The sequence below is a fragment of the Drechmeria coniospora genome, chromosome 01, assembly GCF_001625195.1.
Source record: "Drechmeria coniospora strain ARSEF 6962 chromosome 01, whole genome shotgun sequence".
Classification (NCBI taxonomy): Eukaryota; Fungi; Ascomycota; class Sordariomycetes; order Hypocreales; family Ophiocordycipitaceae; genus Drechmeria; species Drechmeria coniospora.
This window is the reverse complement of record NC_054389.1, coordinates 4096236-4115489: the sequence shown is the minus strand read 5'-3', so window position 1 is coordinate 4115489 and position 19254 is coordinate 4096236. Positions and strand designations below refer to the sequence as shown.

The 19254-nt window shown below is 59.2% G+C and overlaps 5 protein-coding genes across 5 annotated transcripts; 1 reads left to right on the top strand and 4 right to left on the bottom strand.

The window, feature by feature from the left end:
* Positions 1-2422: 2422 nt before the first annotated feature.
* DCS_00997 (uncharacterized protein) lies at positions 2423-3067 on the bottom strand (the record flags this gene model as incomplete). The annotated part of the gene is made up of 1 exon (XM_040798332.1): positions 2423-3067. The coding sequence occupies one exon, from the start codon at positions 3065-3067 to the stop codon at positions 2423-2425; it is 645 nt and encodes a 214-aa protein (XP_040659215.1).
* A 1288-nt stretch (positions 3068-4355) lies between these two features.
* On the bottom strand, positions 4356-7899 carry DCS_00996 (protein EFR3; the record flags this gene model as incomplete). The annotated part of the gene is made up of 2 exons (XM_040798331.1): positions 4356-7488; positions 7685-7899. 2 exons carry the CDS (start codon positions 7897-7899, stop codon positions 4356-4358), a joined length of 3348 nt encoding a protein of 1115 aa, XP_040659214.1.
* A 2062-nt stretch (positions 7900-9961) lies between these two features.
* On the bottom strand, positions 9962-14427 carry DCS_00995 (uncharacterized protein; the record flags this gene model as incomplete). Its single annotated transcript, XM_040798330.1, has 7 exons — positions 9962-10681; positions 11163-11374; positions 11432-12250; positions 12306-13620; positions 13743-14053; positions 14092-14242; positions 14293-14427. The coding sequence occupies 7 exons, from the start codon at positions 14425-14427 to the stop codon at positions 9962-9964; spliced, it is 3663 nt and encodes a 1220-aa protein (XP_040659213.1).
* A 653-nt stretch (positions 14428-15080) lies between these two features.
* Positions 15081-16307, top strand: DCS_00994 (ATP12 ATPase family protein; the record flags this gene model as incomplete). Its single annotated transcript, XM_040798329.1, has 2 exons — positions 15081-15384; positions 15505-16307. 2 exons carry the CDS (start codon positions 15081-15083, stop codon positions 16305-16307), a joined length of 1107 nt encoding a protein of 368 aa, XP_040659212.1.
* Positions 16308-17226: 919 nt separating this feature from the next.
* DCS_00993 (uncharacterized protein) lies at positions 17227-19133 on the bottom strand (the record flags this gene model as incomplete). The annotated part of the gene is made up of 4 exons (XM_040798328.1): positions 17227-17412; positions 17464-17780; positions 17845-18870; positions 18959-19133. 4 exons carry the CDS (start codon positions 19131-19133, stop codon positions 17227-17229), a joined length of 1704 nt encoding a protein of 567 aa, XP_040659211.1.
* Between the last annotated feature and the right edge of the window lie 121 nt (positions 19134-19254).

Genomic DNA, 19254 nt, shown 5'->3' with positions numbered 1-19254 from the left:
TATGAGTGGTCCGTTGTGGTGCACCGCACCGTTACCTCTCAGCTTCGTTCCACCAGGACCTACCTGCTCCGTACATCCTAGCAGTATTCGTTTATGCAAGTACTCCGCATGCACGGTGATAATTCTCATGAGTGTCATTATTCTCCAAGTCACCACATATGTCGGTACCCTCTAGGCCTTAATCTGGCGAGCCAGCCTCCCGAGACACGCTCTCGCACCCCCTTGCGAGAGCCGTCAAGGCCCGATTGGCCCTCCGCGCCGCTGGAGCAGCCTCCCGAGCGCCGGCATTGCGCGCAGCAGCGTGCCAGCACGCACATACCAACTCATAACCTAGTAATGCTTGTACATGCATAGTACCTGCGCGGCAGTAGTACTCCTAGCATGTTTACATGCAATCGTGCTAGCTTTACGGAGTACTCCGTACATTATAGAGCTTGCATATGCATGTATGTACCATAAGTACTCCGTACAAGGCACTCGACGAGCCAATACTTGGTCTGAACGTTAACCAGTACGGAATACATATACATCTATACCTACTAGTACCTACCTAGGCAGGCACCTGGGGGGAGATCAAGTTAATACCTAGTCACTAGGTATTACTACCTAGTAGGTGCTACGTTATTGGTAGGTATACATCTAGGGGTACTGGTACATGTACATGTAGGCGTGCCTACATGCGCTCATACCTGCACGGATCAGATGGTCCCAACCGTACCTGGACGGACGCATTTTCGTCGCTCGTCATGACGGTCGTTGCATGGATACTCCATCCATCCAAGTATCAACCCCTGAGCCGACCATGATACGACCACGTCCTTGTTCTTCCTTCCTCACCCACTGGACCACGAGTCGGCACGCGAATCCGAAACAGCAACCAACACTACTCATCGGCCTGGACAGCTTTTCGTTGCAGTCCGGGGCTGTGGTCACTATGTGCCCTCATCATGATGCTGCACGCCATGGCTCCTACCACTAGTACTACTACGCTTACCCATCGTGGTACAAGTACGCCCAATGAATCATGATGCCCCGATGCATGGATGCCCCAAGGCCGTGATGCTCACCCCTCCTCCTCCTCCTCCTCCTCCTCTTCGTCCCGCGTCCCGCATCCCGCGTCCTCATTTCCTCCTCTCCCCTCCACCGTGAGCTCACCGCTCGCATGTATGCGGTCCATACATCCATTCTCTCTAGAGGTATGACAAAGAGCCCGTGTACATGCAATATACTATCCGTGTCTACTCCATACCCGTTCGCCCGTATCCGTGTGCATGCCCACCAAAGACCATAACGACAGGCCCGACCTGTCCGTCTCGCGACTCGGACTACTGCTTGGCACCGTGACCCATTATTCGCCGTTTCCATACTTACCAGTGCTCCATCAAGCTCGCAGAATGTAAACAATGGCACTGCCGCAAATTCAATCAATCTTTGCATCGGACACGTTCCAGCAGTTTACACCTACTGCATGTTGTCTCAACGCCAATCCTTCACTGGCGTCGTTGTCTTTGCTCTTCAGCGGACCTTCGACCGACGCCAATAATCGCGGCAAACATCCAACGGTCGGCAAACTGTCATCGCCTCTGCTCCCTTGTCCGTCATCCATCACCCGTCATCCCTTGTCCCTATCCCTCGACCTTGTTCAGCCTATCAGCGCTCCCCTCTCCTCGGGGCGTGTTTCGCTCCTCGTCGCTGGTGGCGATTCAGCTACCCACAATCGTCGTTCTGCCGTTGGTGCGTGGTATTGCGCACCTTCTGTGGTACGACATGTACTTGGGTGGGGTGACTGGTGTCGGACGGTTCCTGTGTAGGGGTAACTGGTGTGTGTACCATGTCTGCATACAGATACAAGTAAGGGTGATTTCTGATATCTCAACTCATTCTAACGATCTGGATGCCTGAATGCCGGGATGCCTGATTTCCTGGCTGAATGAATGCCTGAATGCCTAGATACCAAGATACATTGTTGCCTAGATGCCTAGATGCCTGGATGTCTGGATGTATCTACTCCGTATGCCAGCAGTTGAATCTACGTATCTGTTAAGTGATGTAATCGCCAGGGTCGTTGCTGCCTGGCCTTGTTGGCAGCTGCCATCTGTCGACCAACCAGCGAGCACCAAACGTGACAGGCAGTTTATACATACCTTCCCTTGAGCAGACTGTCTCTCACCGCCTCATTCTCCTCCTACGTACTCGGTCCATGACGGCCAGAACCGATATGACAGTGACAAGCTATAACATGCTTGGTCGGCCTGTTCTCACGCAGTCGATTTGATTCTAAATTCCCACGGTAGCTCTGACGGTCGTCGAAATTCTCATGCCGCCGCTTACAATTACCAAAAACCACCCGGGACCATCGCCATCTTGCCAATCTCTGCCAGTAGGGTACTGAAATCTTGGAACGAAGAGTATCCTTATGCTCCTATGATGCAGAAAGCAGGGAGCATGCCCTCCAGGAAATCATGGCGGTGACCCCGGTGAGCACGATGACGAGAAGCAGCGAGCACTGACACTCCTCCCACGACTCGTCAGGCAAGATCGTCGTCTGGCTCCCCGCTTCCCTCGTCTGCGCCTCCACATAACTCCAGTCTCCGTCTCGCCGCATGGGCTCAAGCGTCTCCGCCGTTTGTGGCGAGTCCGTGTCGCTCGTCGCCTGCGAGTACTTCGGGGGCGGGCTGATGGGAGTTGGGTACCCCATGGACGCCGTCAGCGGCCGAGACATTCCGACTGGTTCGCCGTCAGCTGCACGTCTACCAGGGAGAAACGCCAGCGTTGGCATTAAGTCCGGAAGGCGTCCAGCAACGAGGCCTCGATGGTCCAAGAATCCTAGGGTTTTCGCCATGCTCGACGTCTCACTCAGCAGCAGCGTGCCCCCTCGGTTGAGCTCTTCCTCCTCCCGGGAAGTAGCCGACAACGAAAACTCGTGACAATATTCGGGGATATGAGGGGAGAGCAGAGGCATAGACTCTACACCCTGCTTGTACGACGCTGCATGCCGTGGTAGGTCAGCCAGCTGATCAGCCACGCGTGTCATGCGATGCGCACTCGACTCATCTTGCTTCGCCATCTCGCCTTCTCTCACTCCGCAGCGTTCGCTGACTGTATTGTGTTGGTGAGCTTCTACAAGGTGACAGTCGCAGGATCCAAGGCCTCTCATCTCACATCGAGGCTGTCGGCTGTGTATGTATATATACCATACGTCATGTCATGGGCATACCTTACTTATTACCTTTATATTCATCCTGTCAGTTGAGGAAACAAAATGCGGGTTTCCCTGTCGATATCGCTGAGCTTCGGGAATCATGATCCTAGCACGTCCACACTGGAGACTCAGTAAAAGGGGCGCACAATGGGCTCTGCGTAAACTTGCCTCTTTGGGTGACAGTCTGGTATGCGTCGCATGAGCTTGGCGGCTGGAGCAACGGTAGCAAACAAACAACCCTGGGCGAGCGACCCCTTCCTACACTTGGGCACTGTCCTGTACAGCGAGGGTGGCGGGATAAGACGGCATGAACGCTTCGGCAATGTGCACAGTATGGCACGTTCGTGTGCTGCTTGTTCACGACCGCGCATATGAGTGCCTCATCCACCAGCCCTTATCCCAACCCGCCCGTCATCCTGCAGCCTTGCCCACAAGTGGCCCGTCGGCCAGCGCGGCTGCCTGCTCAATTCCCGAATCCTCGCTATCAATGCTAGCAGCTACCACTTCGCCCCGCCGTCTTTGCGTCGAGAGTGCGTCTGATTGATGAGCGATCATTTGCGATTACGCCATTCGAGTCCATCGACCTCTTGTCCTTCCGCCTCACATACTCCGTTGGCTACATTGCCCAGAACTCTGGTGCCAAGGGGATCCGTGCCTATCGGCCATTGGCAACGCCGACCCCCCTACTAAACAGGGCGACAGACATAAAGCGATACGAGCAGCAAACTCTCCAGCATGTCAGCCGTCGTTCGTGGTGCAAAGAAATGAATGGATTGCCAGGCATCGCTGTTCTAATCGCTGCAACGCTACGCGCCAGACAAACATTTATCTACCAGCCAGACAGGTAGAGACTTGCTTTTTCTCCCCTTCTGTTCGGTCGCCGGCATCAGCTGCACGCATCCCCATGCGGCGGCGACCCTGTATTGATACATGAGCGAAACCAGAGCTTGATTGCTTAGCCTCTTGCCTCCTTGCTCGCTTCCTTGGGCGCCGTGCCGTCCTGAAACAGGCCACCGACCGGCATTGTTGCATCGCACCGCAAGAGCAAGACAGGCCCACTGCCGCGTTGGTCGCCATGGTCCAAAGGCCCGCCACGCTCCCCTACCCTTGGCAGATCGTTACCTCTGTTTTGCTGTCGGCTCGCTGGTTCGTTTCAGTACGGCGGTTTTGCCAGGTTTCCTAGGCTTCCCTCGCAGGAGCGGCTGTCGATGCCGCGCAGAAGCTCCTGCAGGTCAAGCCCCTTGCCGCCGTCGTCCCGAGATCGCACCGAGCGCGCCTTGAGGCTGTCGGTGCCCCGGCTCGCCAGACGCCTACTCGGCCTCGAGGCATTGTTGTGGACGGAAATGTCGGCCAGCGGCATGCCCCCCTTGGTGGAGAGGGTGCTCAGCTTCGGCAAGGGAGGTACCGGAGGCACGTCCACGCTGTCGACTCCAGACTCCGTATCGCGCGTGGGGTTGGAGGTCAGAGGCCCCCCGAGGGAGCCCGAGGCCGTCCGGCCGTGCCCCTCCTCCCCAGAGGGCGGCTGAACCTGCGCGTCAGGGCGGAAGCTGACCTCGGACGGGCAGTACTCGAAGCTGACGAGGCTATCGTCGCTGTCGTCGTCGACGCCGGGAATGCCTGCCGTCTGCGCCGTCGCATCGCCCGAGAGTATCAGCTTCAGCTGCTCTATCGAGGCGATGGCGGCCTGGCTGGAGGCTGACACCGACGGTGAGAGGCCGCTTCGCATGCTACCCTTGCGCGGCTTCATCGTCGGACGGAGGTGATCCCCATAGACTTGAGCGGACTGCGGCCTCGTCCTGCGCATGCTCCCGTAGGGTGACGACTGATGATGGGCGTTGTTTCCGTTCAAGCCGGCCGTGTTGATCGTCAATCGGTTGGGGTTCGTCCCGGTCGTGCCTGGCCTCGAGCCGTGTAGGGATTCCGTCTTGTCCTTCGCCAAGGCGGCGAGGACCGAGTCCCTCGACCAGTCGACAAGCATGCTCTCGCGGAACAGGCCAGGCAGCTCCTGCGCGTGAGCGGCGTCGGGGGCAGGGCTCGTGCTCGACCCCAGCGCGGGCGTCTTCGGCACCCGTCCAGGCGAGACGGCTGGGCTTGCCGGCGGGGACAGGTTGCTCTCGCGGTAGCTGACGGCGATGCACTCGACGAGGGAGATCCGGTCATCGAAGGGGAGCAGCGCTTCCCTCTCCAACGTGCTCGGGTCCCATCCGGGCAGAGGTCGGGCGATGCCGGGCCGTCCGATCTGATCGGGCGTCGGCGGTGGGATGTGCAAGCCTTCGATCCAGAAGCCCTTGGTCCTCCTCCTCCGGATTTCGTTGTGTATCGCCCGGCCGACGACGGAAGACTCAAAGTCAAACTTCTCGCTCAGGGCCCAGAAGTAGGCGTGGCACAGGGCGGCGATTCGCACCTTGTGGATCGGCTGCTCAAAGTCCTGGACATCCTCCTGCAGGCGATAGATCATGGGGATGCCGAAGCGGGCGGCGTTGACGCCGAGCCGGAAGACGAGCTCGGAGAGAAGGCTATGCATGAGGGCGATGTCATTGTCGAAGTCGACAAACTGCAGCGCGCTGTCGTATATGGCCAGGTGCAGGAGGGGCAGGAAGTGGCACCGTGGCTCCCTCGGCCTGCGCTCGCCCTTGGAGGCGCTCGACACGGTCCGGCGCGCCGTGGCAAGATCGCGGCCGGGCAGGACGGACGAGCGTCGGCGCACCGGTGCATCGTGGCGAACATTCGAGTCGGCGCGCATCGTCTCCCGATCCAACCAGGTCGACAGGGCGTCGACGTAGGCCATCCGCACGTGGCCATCCGGATCTCGAAGCAGCCACTGGGTCCCGTCCCAGACGGTGATTGGGACGCGGTTGCGCGACAGGCCCTTGTTGCCGTTGACGCCCGACCTGTTGTTCGCGACGAGGAGGATGCCTTTGATGACTCGCAGGGCCGAGGATCGGCCGGCCCTGAAGGAGAAGTAGGAGTCGACGGAGGGTGATTGGCTGCCGGACAGCTGCGCCGCAGACGAGGTGGGATCGCCGTTCTCGACAGCCTCGAGCTTGTCGACTTGGGTCATGGAGCTGATGCTCGAGGACCGTCCCGGCTTGAGCCGGCCGACGAGAGCGGAGACCATGTCGGTGACCTGATCAGCGTAGTAGATGTGGGTGGCCAGGTCGCCGATGCATCGCTCGAGCCCCTGGAGCAGGTGCTTGCGGCGGGAATGAGAGGTGCCCTCCTTCTCGACGTCCGACTTGTCGTCGCTCTGGCTGTCGTGGCCGGATCCGCCGTGCAGCTGGAACAATTTCTTGATCTGCTTGACGAGGTTGAGGAGGACGTCCATGACGCTCAAGCCGATCAGGTTGATGTCGGACTGCAGCAGCGACTGCATGAGGGCCGTCAAGGCCAGGTGCTGGCGCAGGCTATCCTCGCCGAGAGGCGTCTTCATCATCGTTTCGAGCGACGCCAGCAGGATGACGTAGCGGTCCCTGACGGGGGCCCACCGGGCGACGACGCCGTACATCTTGATGGCCCAGGGGGGGTCGGTGCGGGCGTCCTCGTCGAACTCGACCGTCTCGCCCTCGGCCACCCTCTGGAGGATGAAGGCGAGCAGGGAGGCGGTGGCGGCGTGCACCTGGGCTCGGTTGGGGACGACGAAGATGCTCTTCAGGCACTGCATGGCAAGGACGCCGATGTCCTCGTCGGCAATCCTGTCGACGTCGAGAGCGGTGCCGGACAGGGCTAGCGGATTCGTATCACCCGCGGCGTCCGGGGTCCTGACGGCAACAACGCTGGTCCTGCGACGGGGCAGCTTCTCGGCGTCGGACCTCTCCTCGGCCTCGACGCGGTCGAGGAGGATGTCGAGGAAGTCCGGGTCGTCGGCGGGCAGGTTCTCCAGGACCATGGGGACGATGACGTCAATCTGGCGGCCGAAGATGGAGGAGAGGGCGTCGGCGGTGGCGACGCACCTGACGGCTTCGAGGCCGGCGTTGCGCCAGCGCATCTGGACGGGACGGCTGACGGGGCCCCCCTTGGCGGGCACGCGTCGGGGGGAGGCGAGCTGGGCGTAGGAGCGAACGACGGACTGGTACTGGCGGAAATATTCGTGGTCGGCGAACAGGGAGGTGGCGTCGTGGTGTTCGCAAAAGGCTTCGAATGTGTGCAGCGACGACTCGACCATGGTGATGTCGTCGGAGCGGAGGACGAGCTCGAGGACGCGGAGAACGCAGGGGGCGATGAGGGCCACATCCTTGGGGGACTTTTCCACGAGGGCGGCGAGTATGCCGAGGGTGACCTGGACATTTCTGGCGAATCGAGGTTAGCATGAGTGACGAAACGAGAAGAATGAGGCAGGAGCTCGAGCCATCACGAGAACGAGCACGAGGAGGCCGAGGTCGAGGCTGGACTGGCGAACCGGACCAGCCGGACGGGGGACGACGGGCGGGAATGACCACGGTCGGTGCATGCGGCAATATGCGGGAGCGGGGTGGAAGGTCGTACCCAATGCGCATGCGCCAGACATCGCTCGCCGTCTTCTTCTCGAGAAAGGCGCCGATCTTCTGGATCTTGGACCGGCGACTCGTGGCGTAGAAGAGCAGGTAGCTGAGCTCACTGCTGTTGGGCTTGACGTCGACGGCGCCCTTGGTGGTGCGCGGGTAGCACTTCAGGACGAGCACCTGATGCTTCGGACGGCACTTTTGCTGGATGGCATTCATGGCGGCGGCCGCTGTCGGGGGGGGGGGGGGGTCCCGCGCCGTCTGGCGAGAGGACGACGTTTGGTTCTGTCGCGCGGTCGTCGAGCGATGCCAGCCGGAGGTGGTGGGAGTTTGATGAATGTTGGGGGAGAAAAAAGGGGATAGGGCCAGAGTCTAAAAAAAAAAAGGTCGTGTTTCAACAGGGACGGCAATTAACGAGCAGGCAATGCACGCCGCCGCTGGACGTGACCGGCAGGAACGGGTGGTAGGCGATGATGTGCGAGCCGGCTTGGTCGCTCAATCGATCTAGGCCGCTTCGAGACAGATACGTGGCTTGGCTGCTTGCGGGTGCGGTGCGGCGGCGGCGAGCTGGCGATAAAAAGGCGAGCACATGTACTTGCGGAGAGGGATAAGTACACTGGCTACAGGTGTAGGCCGCGGTACCGTTGCACGAGCCCCCTGCCCGCACAGTGCAACGGCAACGGGACATGCAGCTTTGTGCGCACTTGTGCCGACTCGGTCGTCGAGAGCGTCACGGGCGATCAATTCATCCCCAGGACGGTCGCAGGTGTGGCGGATTGCCCTCGCGAGAGATGCCCCTCACAGAAGCGGGACGAGGGCGATGCAAAGCATAAAAGCCCATGGCCTCGCGAGGAAGAGGGATGGGACAGGACAGGACAGGTAGGATAGGATGGAGCAAAGTGGGACACGGTGACGGTACGAACGCGTCCGAGGATGTGAGCGAGTGAACTCGTCATCTCATCACGTGCCTGCGTGGGCGGAGTGCGGAGGAAGATTTGTGATGTACGGAGTACGTCCATTAATACCCCGTACTAGGAGATTGCTTGTTCGAGCATTAGTACTTAATTAAGTACGACGGAGTTCCTGAGCACTGTACAGTACGGAAACAAGCACGGAGAACTCCGTACAGTACAAGTACTTAAGTGGTTGTATATTACTGTACTTGCACTGCACAAAGTACGGAGTATTAAGTACTAGGTACTAAGGCAAGTACTGTGCTTAGTTGTACAACTGTTTGTACTTAAGTACAATAGGTATATTACGGAGCAGATGCAGCAAGAAAGAACCAAGATACTTACGTGTAATCTGTACAAGTACTGGTAATTGCAAGCAGGCACCCGTGCTCCGTGCTGTGCGTCAAGTCGGTACAGTATTATTACTTACAGTACTGTACAAATAAGTAAGTACTTGTACACGCGGAGGGGGAGGGGGTCAACCAGGGGCAGGACTCCCCCCGTACAAGGCACCTTCACACCCACCCACCCAAGTAAGTACTCGCCCTTCTGTACCCGTACCTGTTCGTGCGGAGATGGCCCCCAAGATCCCCGCCACTGACACCCACACCGATGCCGAACGAAATCGGAAGGCGCCGAGTGCATCGAGTCTCAGACGCCGACGACGCAGCAATTGACGAGTTTGCAGGGGTAAACAACATGCAAGTACTCGAGTACAATCTGTAATGAGTGCGGATTACTCCGCACGCGTCTGCTTATTGTCCTGTTGTGCTTATGTACTCCGTACTATGTACCTAGGTTGTATCTCTACCGACATATCCAAACAGTACGTACCCTCGCATAGCTGCACTGTACAGATACTTGTAGTTTGTAGGGCATTTGCTGATGCTGCTTGATGAAATAACATACCTCTATTCTCCGTAGCTCAGTTGTACTGCGCTTGCGGCAAGACGATTGTGAATCCCGCTTCGTGAAATGACGCAGTACGAGCTGCCATGTTGCATCAAATCTCGTCCCCTCCTCCGCTGCCTTGGCACACTGCCCGCCTGCTGCCTGGGTCAGTCGTGGGCCGCATTGGTACAGTAAAGGTAACAACCAGTGGGCAGCCTCCTACCGTTCCATGGTTCCGTCCATACAGCGAGCGGCAACAGTACCTGCACTGTACTTGGGCAACCAACACCCGCTGCAGCACAACCGTCACCCCCGCCCACGCCCCCCCCCCCGACACCAACGGCGGCTGGCTTCGTTTGCGGGCCGCCGCAAACCGTCCAGGTTGGCTAATCCCCTCCCTGCACCCGGCCGTGTAGAGGCACAAGTTGTATCCGTCTTCAATCTCGCCCTTCCTCATGATAAATAGCATCATGCAACCGTAGTTGGATAGGTGCCGAATCTTCATCACCGCATACGGCACACCGCGTCACGCGCGCACCGATACAGGCCTCACCCAACCCAGGCACTGCCTCGTCGAGGCCGTCGGAGCCCATCTCTTTGCCTCTTCCACCGTCGCCCGTCGCAGTCACTTTCCCTTTCCCTCTCTCATTCTCTCTCCTCTCCCTCCACCCCGTGTCCCTACCCTTCCCCGCTTCATACCCTTCCTCTTTTCCTCCTTCCCGCTGCCGCATTCCGCTTGGCTGTGACGAGACAAGGACAAGACGGAGGACATCCCCCCCCCCCGGACCAGCCCACGACACATCCCGCTTCTCGCCGTGCCCCTTTCTCTCATCTCCATGGCGACTCGCTACTCGCTCGTCTTTTACGCCCCTCCCTCGGCTGCCGCCGCCTGCAAGTCGGCTGTCTTTCGCGCCGGCGCCGGACGTTATCCCGGCGCCGGCAACTACACCGAGTGCGCCTGGTCCGCCACCGGCACCGGTCAATTCCGCCCCGGCAACGCCGCCAATCCGCACATCGGCATCAGGGGAAGCCTCGAGCAGACGCCCGAGGTCCGCGTCGAGACCCTCTGCGTCGGCGAAGACGTTGCTCGCAGGGCCGTCCAGGCTCTCAAGAAGTCCGTCCTTGCAACCCCTGCCCCCTCCTTTTGCCTCGATATCCTCCCCTCACTTCGTCGCGCCCCTTTCCGTTTCCTCCTCTCCCGCCCTTTCCATTCCGCCTGGATGGTAACTCGTGCTCGGCAGTGCGCACCCCTACGAGGAGCCCGCGTACCTCGTGTACAAGTTGGAGGACTTTTAATTCAGTTCGGCGGCCTACGAGCATGTGCCTTGCGTGAACCAAGTCGAGCCGGCATGCCGTCCCGGCAGGACAGGTGCTTGGAGCGCACGTGCCGAGCAAGCCAAGTTCTCAAGTTGCCCAAGTTTCGTATTTAGTTTCGTACAACGCGCCTCGGACACGATCGTACGGGAGAAAAAACAAAGATCAAGTATTCTGCAGCACTACGAGCGCATCGTTGATCGTTGCATCTGGACTCTAGACCCTTTCGTGCCGACCTCGGCCGACGCGGGGCCTCGGAAGACCGCCCCACCGTGTTACCCGCAACGCCAACATTCCCGGCGCCTATGCCATGGATGCCATCACGAGCGCCGCCACGTTCTCCTCCTCGCTCCTGACCGTCATCTTCGTCGTCACGCCCGACCTCGACGAGAAGGCCATCCGCACCGTCGCCACAACCCGGCCGCCGTTGACCGTCTTGCCTAGGAGCTTGAGCATGTGCGTGCTCTGGTTCATGGGCACGTCGGTGCCATCCAGTGGCTGGAGCGACAGCGTCGCGATGATTTGCTCCGTCGCATCTGTCATGGTTAGCTGATTCCCCCCTCGCCATCCGCGCCGCCGCGCACGTGACGTACCCGCGATGCTCTTCATGCCGCTCAGCTGCAGCGTCTCCTCGGCCTCCTCCCCGGAGGCGCCGATCTGCTCCCACAGGTGGTTGAAGTTGCTCGCAAACGTCGGGATCACGTAGTCGCTACCCGTGAGCTCAAACTCCGACACCTCGTACTCGTCCTCGTACCCGGACTCCTCCGGCTCGCCCGTCGTCGGGTCCATCTCCTTGCTCGTGAACTTGAGCACGTTGGAGATGGCCGTCGCCGGCAGGGATCCGTCGCCGTTGGCCTTCTTGAAGGCCACGTACACCTTGCCGGGTTCGTCCGTCCCCAGCTTCTCCGCCTCGATGATGAAGTCCTCCTCGAGCTCGTCCTCCTCGACCGGCGTGGCGACGACCGAGACCTTCTCCAGTACCGTGTCCGGCAGCGTGTTGGTCACCTCGTACTGCAGCACGACGTGCTCCTTGAAGACGTGCTTCACCACCGTCACGATGTACTCGGTCTCGGCCTCGGTCAGCTCCACGACCTGCGACGACTTGAGCACGTTGCCAAACTCCTTCATCTCCGGGATCTGCATCAGCTCCTCGGCGTAGCGCCGAGCTTGGGCCGAGGCCGTCGCCGCCGCCTCGGCCCCGCTCGGGGCCGCCTTGGTGGGCCCTGCCTTGGAGGCCTTGAGCGCCGGGACGGTGGCGGTGAGCTTCTTCGAACGATCCTCGGCGTCGGCCTGCTCCCTCGTCACGACGGGAACGGCCGAGATGTCGAAGGGGTCGTCAAAGGCCGACTGGTCTTCTGACGTGACGTACATGACCAGCTGGTGCTCGAACTCGGGGAGGGAGAAGATGTTGTCTGTGCGTCATGTTAGCCTGGGCTTTTCGGTCCGCCGGCGTCGGGTTCCAATCACCGTTCTGGACAAAGGTCCGGGCCATCGTGTTGGCCCCCTCGTCCATGAGCTTCAAGTTCAGCGCGGCACGATCGCGGACCTCGTCGTCGACGTCGTCGAGGCATCGGGTGAGGAGCACCTTGACGCTCGCCTTGACGTCGGGATCCTTCTGGTTCACGCCAAACTTGGCCATGGCCGTGACGGCGGCGGCGCGGACGATGGCGTTCTCGAGCACCACTCGGTTGTAAATGTAGCGGATGTACTTGGTCGGCTGGGCCGTCTTCGGTCCCTCGAGGCCGATGAGGTGGAGGATGCGGACCGACAGCTTCGTGAACTCGCAATCCTCGATGAACTCGCAGAGGTGGGCGAGGGCCTCGTCCTTGGAACCGGGCACGAACTTGATGAGGTCAAACATGCTCTCGACGACGGCGCGCTTGAACTCGTAGCCGCCCTCGTCGCGCAGGATGCCGCTGAGGAAGGTCAGCATGCCGGCCTGCTTGTCGGGGAACTTGAGGCAGAGCGTGCGGATGGCTTCGACGATGGTGATCTTGAACTCGTCCGTGATCTCCGACATGAAGCTGGAAATCTGCTTCATCAGCCGGTCCACGCTCGCCTCGTTGCCCGTCTTGAGCAGGGTCGTGATGGCAAAGGTGGCGATCGACCGGTTGCTATTGGAGATGAGGAGTTCGATGTCCGGGTTGCAGGCCGCGACGGCCGAAGGCCTGAACGAGGCGATGTTGTGGAGGATGCGGAGGGCCGAGAACTTGGTGACGGCTCGGGGGGAGGTCAGGAAGAGCTGCAGAACGTGGACGGCTTGGTTGATTTCGTCGTCGGTCACATCCCTCATGTCGCAGATGGCCTTGGCGGCTTCGAAGTTGACCATCTCGCTCTTGTGCCGCAGCCAGCCGTCGAGCAGCTGCATCATGGGCTTTCGCAGCGACGCATCTTCCTCGGCCAGCTGGGCGGCCAGCCGCACGAGCATGATGGTCGCCGCCGGGCTCTTGACGGCTCCGGGAGCGCCAAATTGCTGGACCATCTTGACGAGAGCCATGCGGTCGTGCATGCGCATCTGGTAGAGCAAGCCGATGGCGTGGTATTGGGTCATTGCCGAATTGTTCATCGGCATCTGGCCGCTGCCGGAGAAGCCCATGGAGAAGCCGCTGCCCGTCTTGGAGGAGGCGGCCGCTTCCTGCGTCTCGCTCTGCCACCGGCGGACCACGTCTCGGGCGATGGGGAGCAGGTGGTAGGAGGACACCAAGGCTGCCGAGGACACGGACGGGTTCTTGTCCACGATGGCCGTCTTCATGACTCGCTCAACCGATTGGACAGTAGTCGCCTGCGACGGCATCAGCGCCATCGACACCCTCGAAAAGGTTACGAAAGGGACTCGGAAGGGTCCGCGGAATGGCTTCGGACGGGGGGAGCACCAGCAGAGGCAGGGCAAGGCAAAGGACCTACATCGATGATGCGGCACAGGGCGCGAATGGCGTTTGGGCGGAAGATGGCGTCGCTGCCGCCGCCCGTGTCCTTCATGATGGTGCTCGTGACCATGATGATGTCCTCGGCCGAGTTGGACAGCTCCTTGGTGACGAGGTGGACCATCTGCCGGAGGTTCGGATCCCGGTTTTGGAAGAGCTTGGAGATGCCGAAGAAGAGGGAGGTGGACTCATTGGTCGGGAACCTATCCCCCGTGTAGAGGAGAAGGGCAATTTTCGTGAGGAGGATTCGACATCGTCGGGGTTGGATGGGGGAGCTGTTGAACAGTCGCGCTGCCGGCTGGTTAGTTGACGACGAGTGGAGGGCGGACAGCGGTCAGAGAGCGGCAAGGGCCATGAGCCATTGCCGTTGCTTGACTTGCCTTCCTGGAAGACCTGTGTGCGGTCAACCTTGACCATGCCCAGGTCGGCGTCCTCGTCCTTTTTGCCGTAGCTCATCTTGGCGACTGGTTGGAAAGGCTGCTGTTCGTTTCCAAGGAGCTTTGGCTGAGGTTCGGGAACATCACACGTACACGTTGACACTTTGGAGCAGGGAGGGAGGAAGCTCCGTCACGTGATACCCCACCAGCCTTGAGCTGGCAGCCAGTTATTAGTTGGCTTCCATACCACCGTGACAACGCTCCAAGATTCGAGCGGAGACTGATCATTTTGAATCAGCTACGATTGAACGTAGTGCAAATTTTGGCGTAATTTATTTTTTTGGATGAATAAAAGGCCGTGAATGAAAAGTTGTTTCGATGCAGACACATTGATTATAGAGGGCAAGTCCGTCGAGCGAAGGCGAGGTACTAGCATGTACATGCCATGTTGCTGCGAGTTTGAGGTACAGATACTTGCGGCAACCTTGGCTGATGGACAGACATGTGAACATAAAGATCATTGGTCCTGACAAGAATACCAAAATTTGGAAATATGTTTATTCATGCGCACTTGAATTAGGTCAAGAATTATATTTCGAGACACTCGATCTGTCGATTGATGTCGCATGGTCGCAAGAGTGTCGTGCCTTGAGTTTTCGCAACTGCAGATCGCGATACTTGTACCGAAAAAGTACATGAACTGTACTCCGTACTCCGTAGAGGCACTTAAGTAATAGTAGAGGAGGTACCTTGCTTGTACAGAGTACTCCGTACTTATTATTGCTTGTTTAAGTACTTACTACTTATTACTGTATGTACGTACATGTACATATGCACTGCGATACAGTACATGCACGGCCAAGGCGAATTTTTATCGAGCAACTGATCGTGACGCCTGCCGCCGCACTTGTCCAATATCAGGGACATCACAATCAGACAGAATGAAGCCGCCAACGCGAATAGACCTCCGGCTGCTACCGCGAGCCCTCCATGGCACCGTTCAACCTACTCGCGCCATTCACTCTACCATCGCGAGAGCAGCCCAGGTGGCCCCTGTCCTCGGCACAGGACCGCCTCCGGAGCCGCCAACGGAGGCCGTTCGAAGCCTCAACGAGAGAATTGAGCGACGCAAGCGACAGGCCGAGATGCTCAAGACGGCCAAAGTGATACGGAATGCCAAGGACGGAAAGGCGACGACGCTGAGGAAGAGATTCTGGAAGGATACCAGCGTCCAACAAGTTGATGGTGAGCGATTCAATCTCCGTCGACACCCACACCGGCGCTTGTGCCTCTCGCTTCACTTCCTACCTGTGCCGATGCCTATTTCTATTCTCATGCACGCATGCTGACAGGGAAGCAATAAAGGCGCACTACAAGTTTTCCTCGACACGCGACCGCTGCGACACCCCGATACCAAACAAATCATCCGACTCCCCCTCTCGAAGCCAAACCTGGCCGCCGCCATCGCACTCGAGTGGGATCTCCTAACCTCGACGAAGCAGGCCACGAAGCAGCACCTCATCCCTCTCACGAGTCTTGCCTGCCGGGCCCTCGACATTGCCGACGACGACGTGGCTGCACCATCGGGCTCAGCCAGCGTCAAGATTCGCAAGCAAATCTCGACGACGCTCATGCGGTATCTCGACACCGACTCGCTGCTCTGCTGGGCGCCGCCGGCCGGGAAGTACGACCTCCGCAACGAGGACGGAGAGTCGTTGCGAGAGGCCCAGAAGCGGGTGGCGGAGGCGACGGTGTCCCTATTGACAAGCCATGTCTGGCCGGGCGTCACGCTCGAACCGGTTCTGGACGGACACGCCATCATGCCCCGAAAGCAGGCCAACGGAGTGAGGGAGGTGGTGCAAGGTTGGGTCGAGGGCTTGAGCCCGTGGGAGATTGCCGGGCTCGAGAGAGCGACACTCGCCGGCAAGAGCCTCGTCGCTGGTGCGCGCCTCGTCGTGGAGTGGAGCGAGGGGCCTGTTGGTCTGCGCCGAGGGTACGCTGAGGGCAAGTTTGGCGTCGAGGAGACGTCCAAAGCTGTGAATCTCGAGGTGGACTGGCAAGCGACCCAGTGGGGCGAAGTCGAGGACACGCATGACGTGAACAACGAAGACGTCAGGAGGCAACTCGGCAGCGTTGTGCTGCTGGTGTCGGGAACCGGAAAATCGTAGTCGAAAGCCCATTCTCGCATCCGTACCATGGACTGTCGACGGCATGCTTCGCGAGAAGTTGTGCCTAGAGTCGTACACGCGTTCTATGGCACCCCTCGCCATCCAACCATTAAGTGAAATCTCCTTTCCGCTGGCTGCCAACTTGCCACCCTCGCAGCTAGGACTGGCGGCGTCGGAGGTTGCGCATGCGTCGACTGTATTTCATTGATTGTATTGGAGGCAACATTCGCAAAATGTTTCCGCAAAGATCCATTACTACATGTGCCGCCCTCGAAGTCGACCGACGATTACAGGCATGATCTTGAACACATCGACTTTGTCCGCCGAGACGGGACTCGCATGAAGAAATGTCCCACTGCCGAACGGCCTGCATTGGCCGTCAGGATTGTTGATGAAGACGGCAAGAATTCTGGGTATGGACGTCGAGATCGTGCTGATGAGTCAAACACCAACAACAGATCCACAGCCACGTCGGCTTCCAAGTAACACAACTACGGAGTAATAAGTAATGACGCATTCTGACACAGCGGACCGTTCCAATCCCCATTCCGGGCCATTCTGGACCATTTCGGGAAACCCTGGCAAGTGGACCACGCCGAGAGAGCGGAGTTTACAGTAAGTACGGATACGGAGTAATACAGTATTACTCCGTAGGCGTCGCTGTGGGGTGCGGGAGAGAAGCATGGGTCGAACCGGCCCGTTCATTCGGCATCAGTCGTTACTGTCATCGGACTAAAACTCATCATCCCAAGTATGCCGGGTTTCGACTCGCTGTAAATTTTGAGAAAGACTCTTGCTTTCAGTTTGCAGTATGTAAATACCGTCGTTCCATCCTTCCTCGAGGACATCGTTCGTACATGTCATCCCTAGCAATCGCATCCGATGGCGTGCGCTTGTCCACCCGACCGTCGCCGATGAATCAAAAAGGGAGAAAGCCCCTGACTTTCTGGTAGCCCTGGAGCAGATACACCAGGTAGTTGTTCAGCTTCAAGCCGTTCTTTCGCACAAGAAGTGACATCTGGATCGCCGAGATGAATGCGCCCGTCCACAACACAAGCTTCAACACGCGCCGCAAGAAGAGGCGGCGCGGCGCGCCAGGGGTCAGCTGCAAGCAGGTCAGCAACGTTCCCCAGGGGAGGCAAAAGGTCGCACTTACGGTGTAGGTCCAGTCTTGGTAGTTGGGAAACAGGCACTTGTACCAGTAGTGCGCTTGCGAATGCGGATAGGTCATCGAGTTCCACGTCTTGCCGCTACGCTTTCCGGCCGTGTTGTACCAGCTCTGGCAGCCTCCCCACCAGACCGACTTGTGCAGGTCTTCCTGCATTTGCCGTGAATAGCGGGCCTCGGCCTCGTGCTTCACCTCGACAGTCGTCGCGTCACCGTCGAGCACGGGCTTGAGGACGCGGAGCGCGTAGTTGATGCCGTTCTCGACAGCCATGATGGTCGACGTGTGTCCGGTCGTCGAGTTGGGACCTGCTCGCAGGTAAGCAGGGGGTAAGAACGAGAGACGAGGAGAGGCCGGCTGGGGGTTCGGTACCTAGGATCATGAAAAAGTTGGGAAATTCGTTCATGGCCACGCAGTTGTACGCCTCGGGCCCGTCAAACTTGGACCAGTGCTCTCCCAGCGTGACACCGTTGCGACCGGCGACCTCGATGCCCGCCATGAACTGGTTCGTCGAGTAGCCGTTGGCAAGGACGATGACGTCGGTCTTCGTGACGCTACCATTCTTGGTGCGGATGCCTTGGGGGAGAATCTCGACGATGGGGTCGTCGACGACGTCGAGGTTGGGCGCGTGCAGGGCCTTGAGGTATCCACAGTCAAAGATGCGCCTCTTGCAACCGATCTCGAAGTCGGGAATCAACATGTCGTGGTACTTGGCGGGTGCGTGTTTCTTGATGTACCTCGTCGCTTCCGCCTCGCGGCCGGCCCGAAATCTCGCAGCGGCCTTGGTCATGTAGAATCCGCGCATGTCGTTTTCGGCATAGACGAAGACGGCGGCGCGGACGAGGGCCATTAGGCCGGGAACGTGGCCGAAGAGCCACTGGATTGTTTGCGTTTGCGGGACGTCGATGGGCGGGATCATCCAGTGCTTGGAACGTGCAAACTGCGTCACATGCTCCGCGCCCTCGATGATGTTGGGCACGATTTGCGTCGCGGTGCACCCGTTGCCGATGACGGCGACGTTCTTGCCCTCGAGAGCGACGTCGGACCTCCAGCGGGCAGCGTGGAAGACGGGCCCCTGGAAGGATTCGATGCCCGGCATGTCCGGCTCGCGCGGCTGCACCAGGATTCCGGTGCCGCTGAAGAGGAACTGGCACTCGTGCGCGTAGGTGGAACCATCCGAAGCTTTGCGGAGGTGCAGGCGCCATCGGTGCGTCGCCTCGATCCACTCGCAGCGCTCCACGACGACGCCAAAGCTCATCTTGGACGGCAGGTCGTACTCGGCCGCGACGGTCTTGAGATAGTCCCAGAGTTCGCCCGACGAGGGCAGCACGCGCGTCCATTTCGGGTTGGGGGCAAAGGAGAAGCTGTAGAGGATGCTGGGGATGTCGCAGGCGGCGCCTGGTGCGAGGGCGTGCAAACGGACAGTTAGCGAATGGCCGGGCGATAAGAGGGAGGGAGGGCGTCGGCGTCGAGGCCGGGAACGAACCTGGGTACGTGTTTACGAACCAAGTCCCGCCGAGGTCTTCGTGCCGCTCAAAGAAGCGAACGTCGGTGATGCCATACCACCGTTTGAGCGTCGCCCCTAGACCGATGGCGGAGAAGCCCGAGCCTATGCAGGCAAACTGGCTGTAGCCAACGGGTTGCTTCTCGCCTGGGCCCATGCTGGTTGGCGGTAGGTAGCTGAAGTCTTGTACTGCGAGTGCCTGTCCTGGTGTTGGCAATACCCAGAAGGTGCTGTGATGGTATTCCGTGCGTGGGCAGAGGAGGATGTTGACCTAGGAA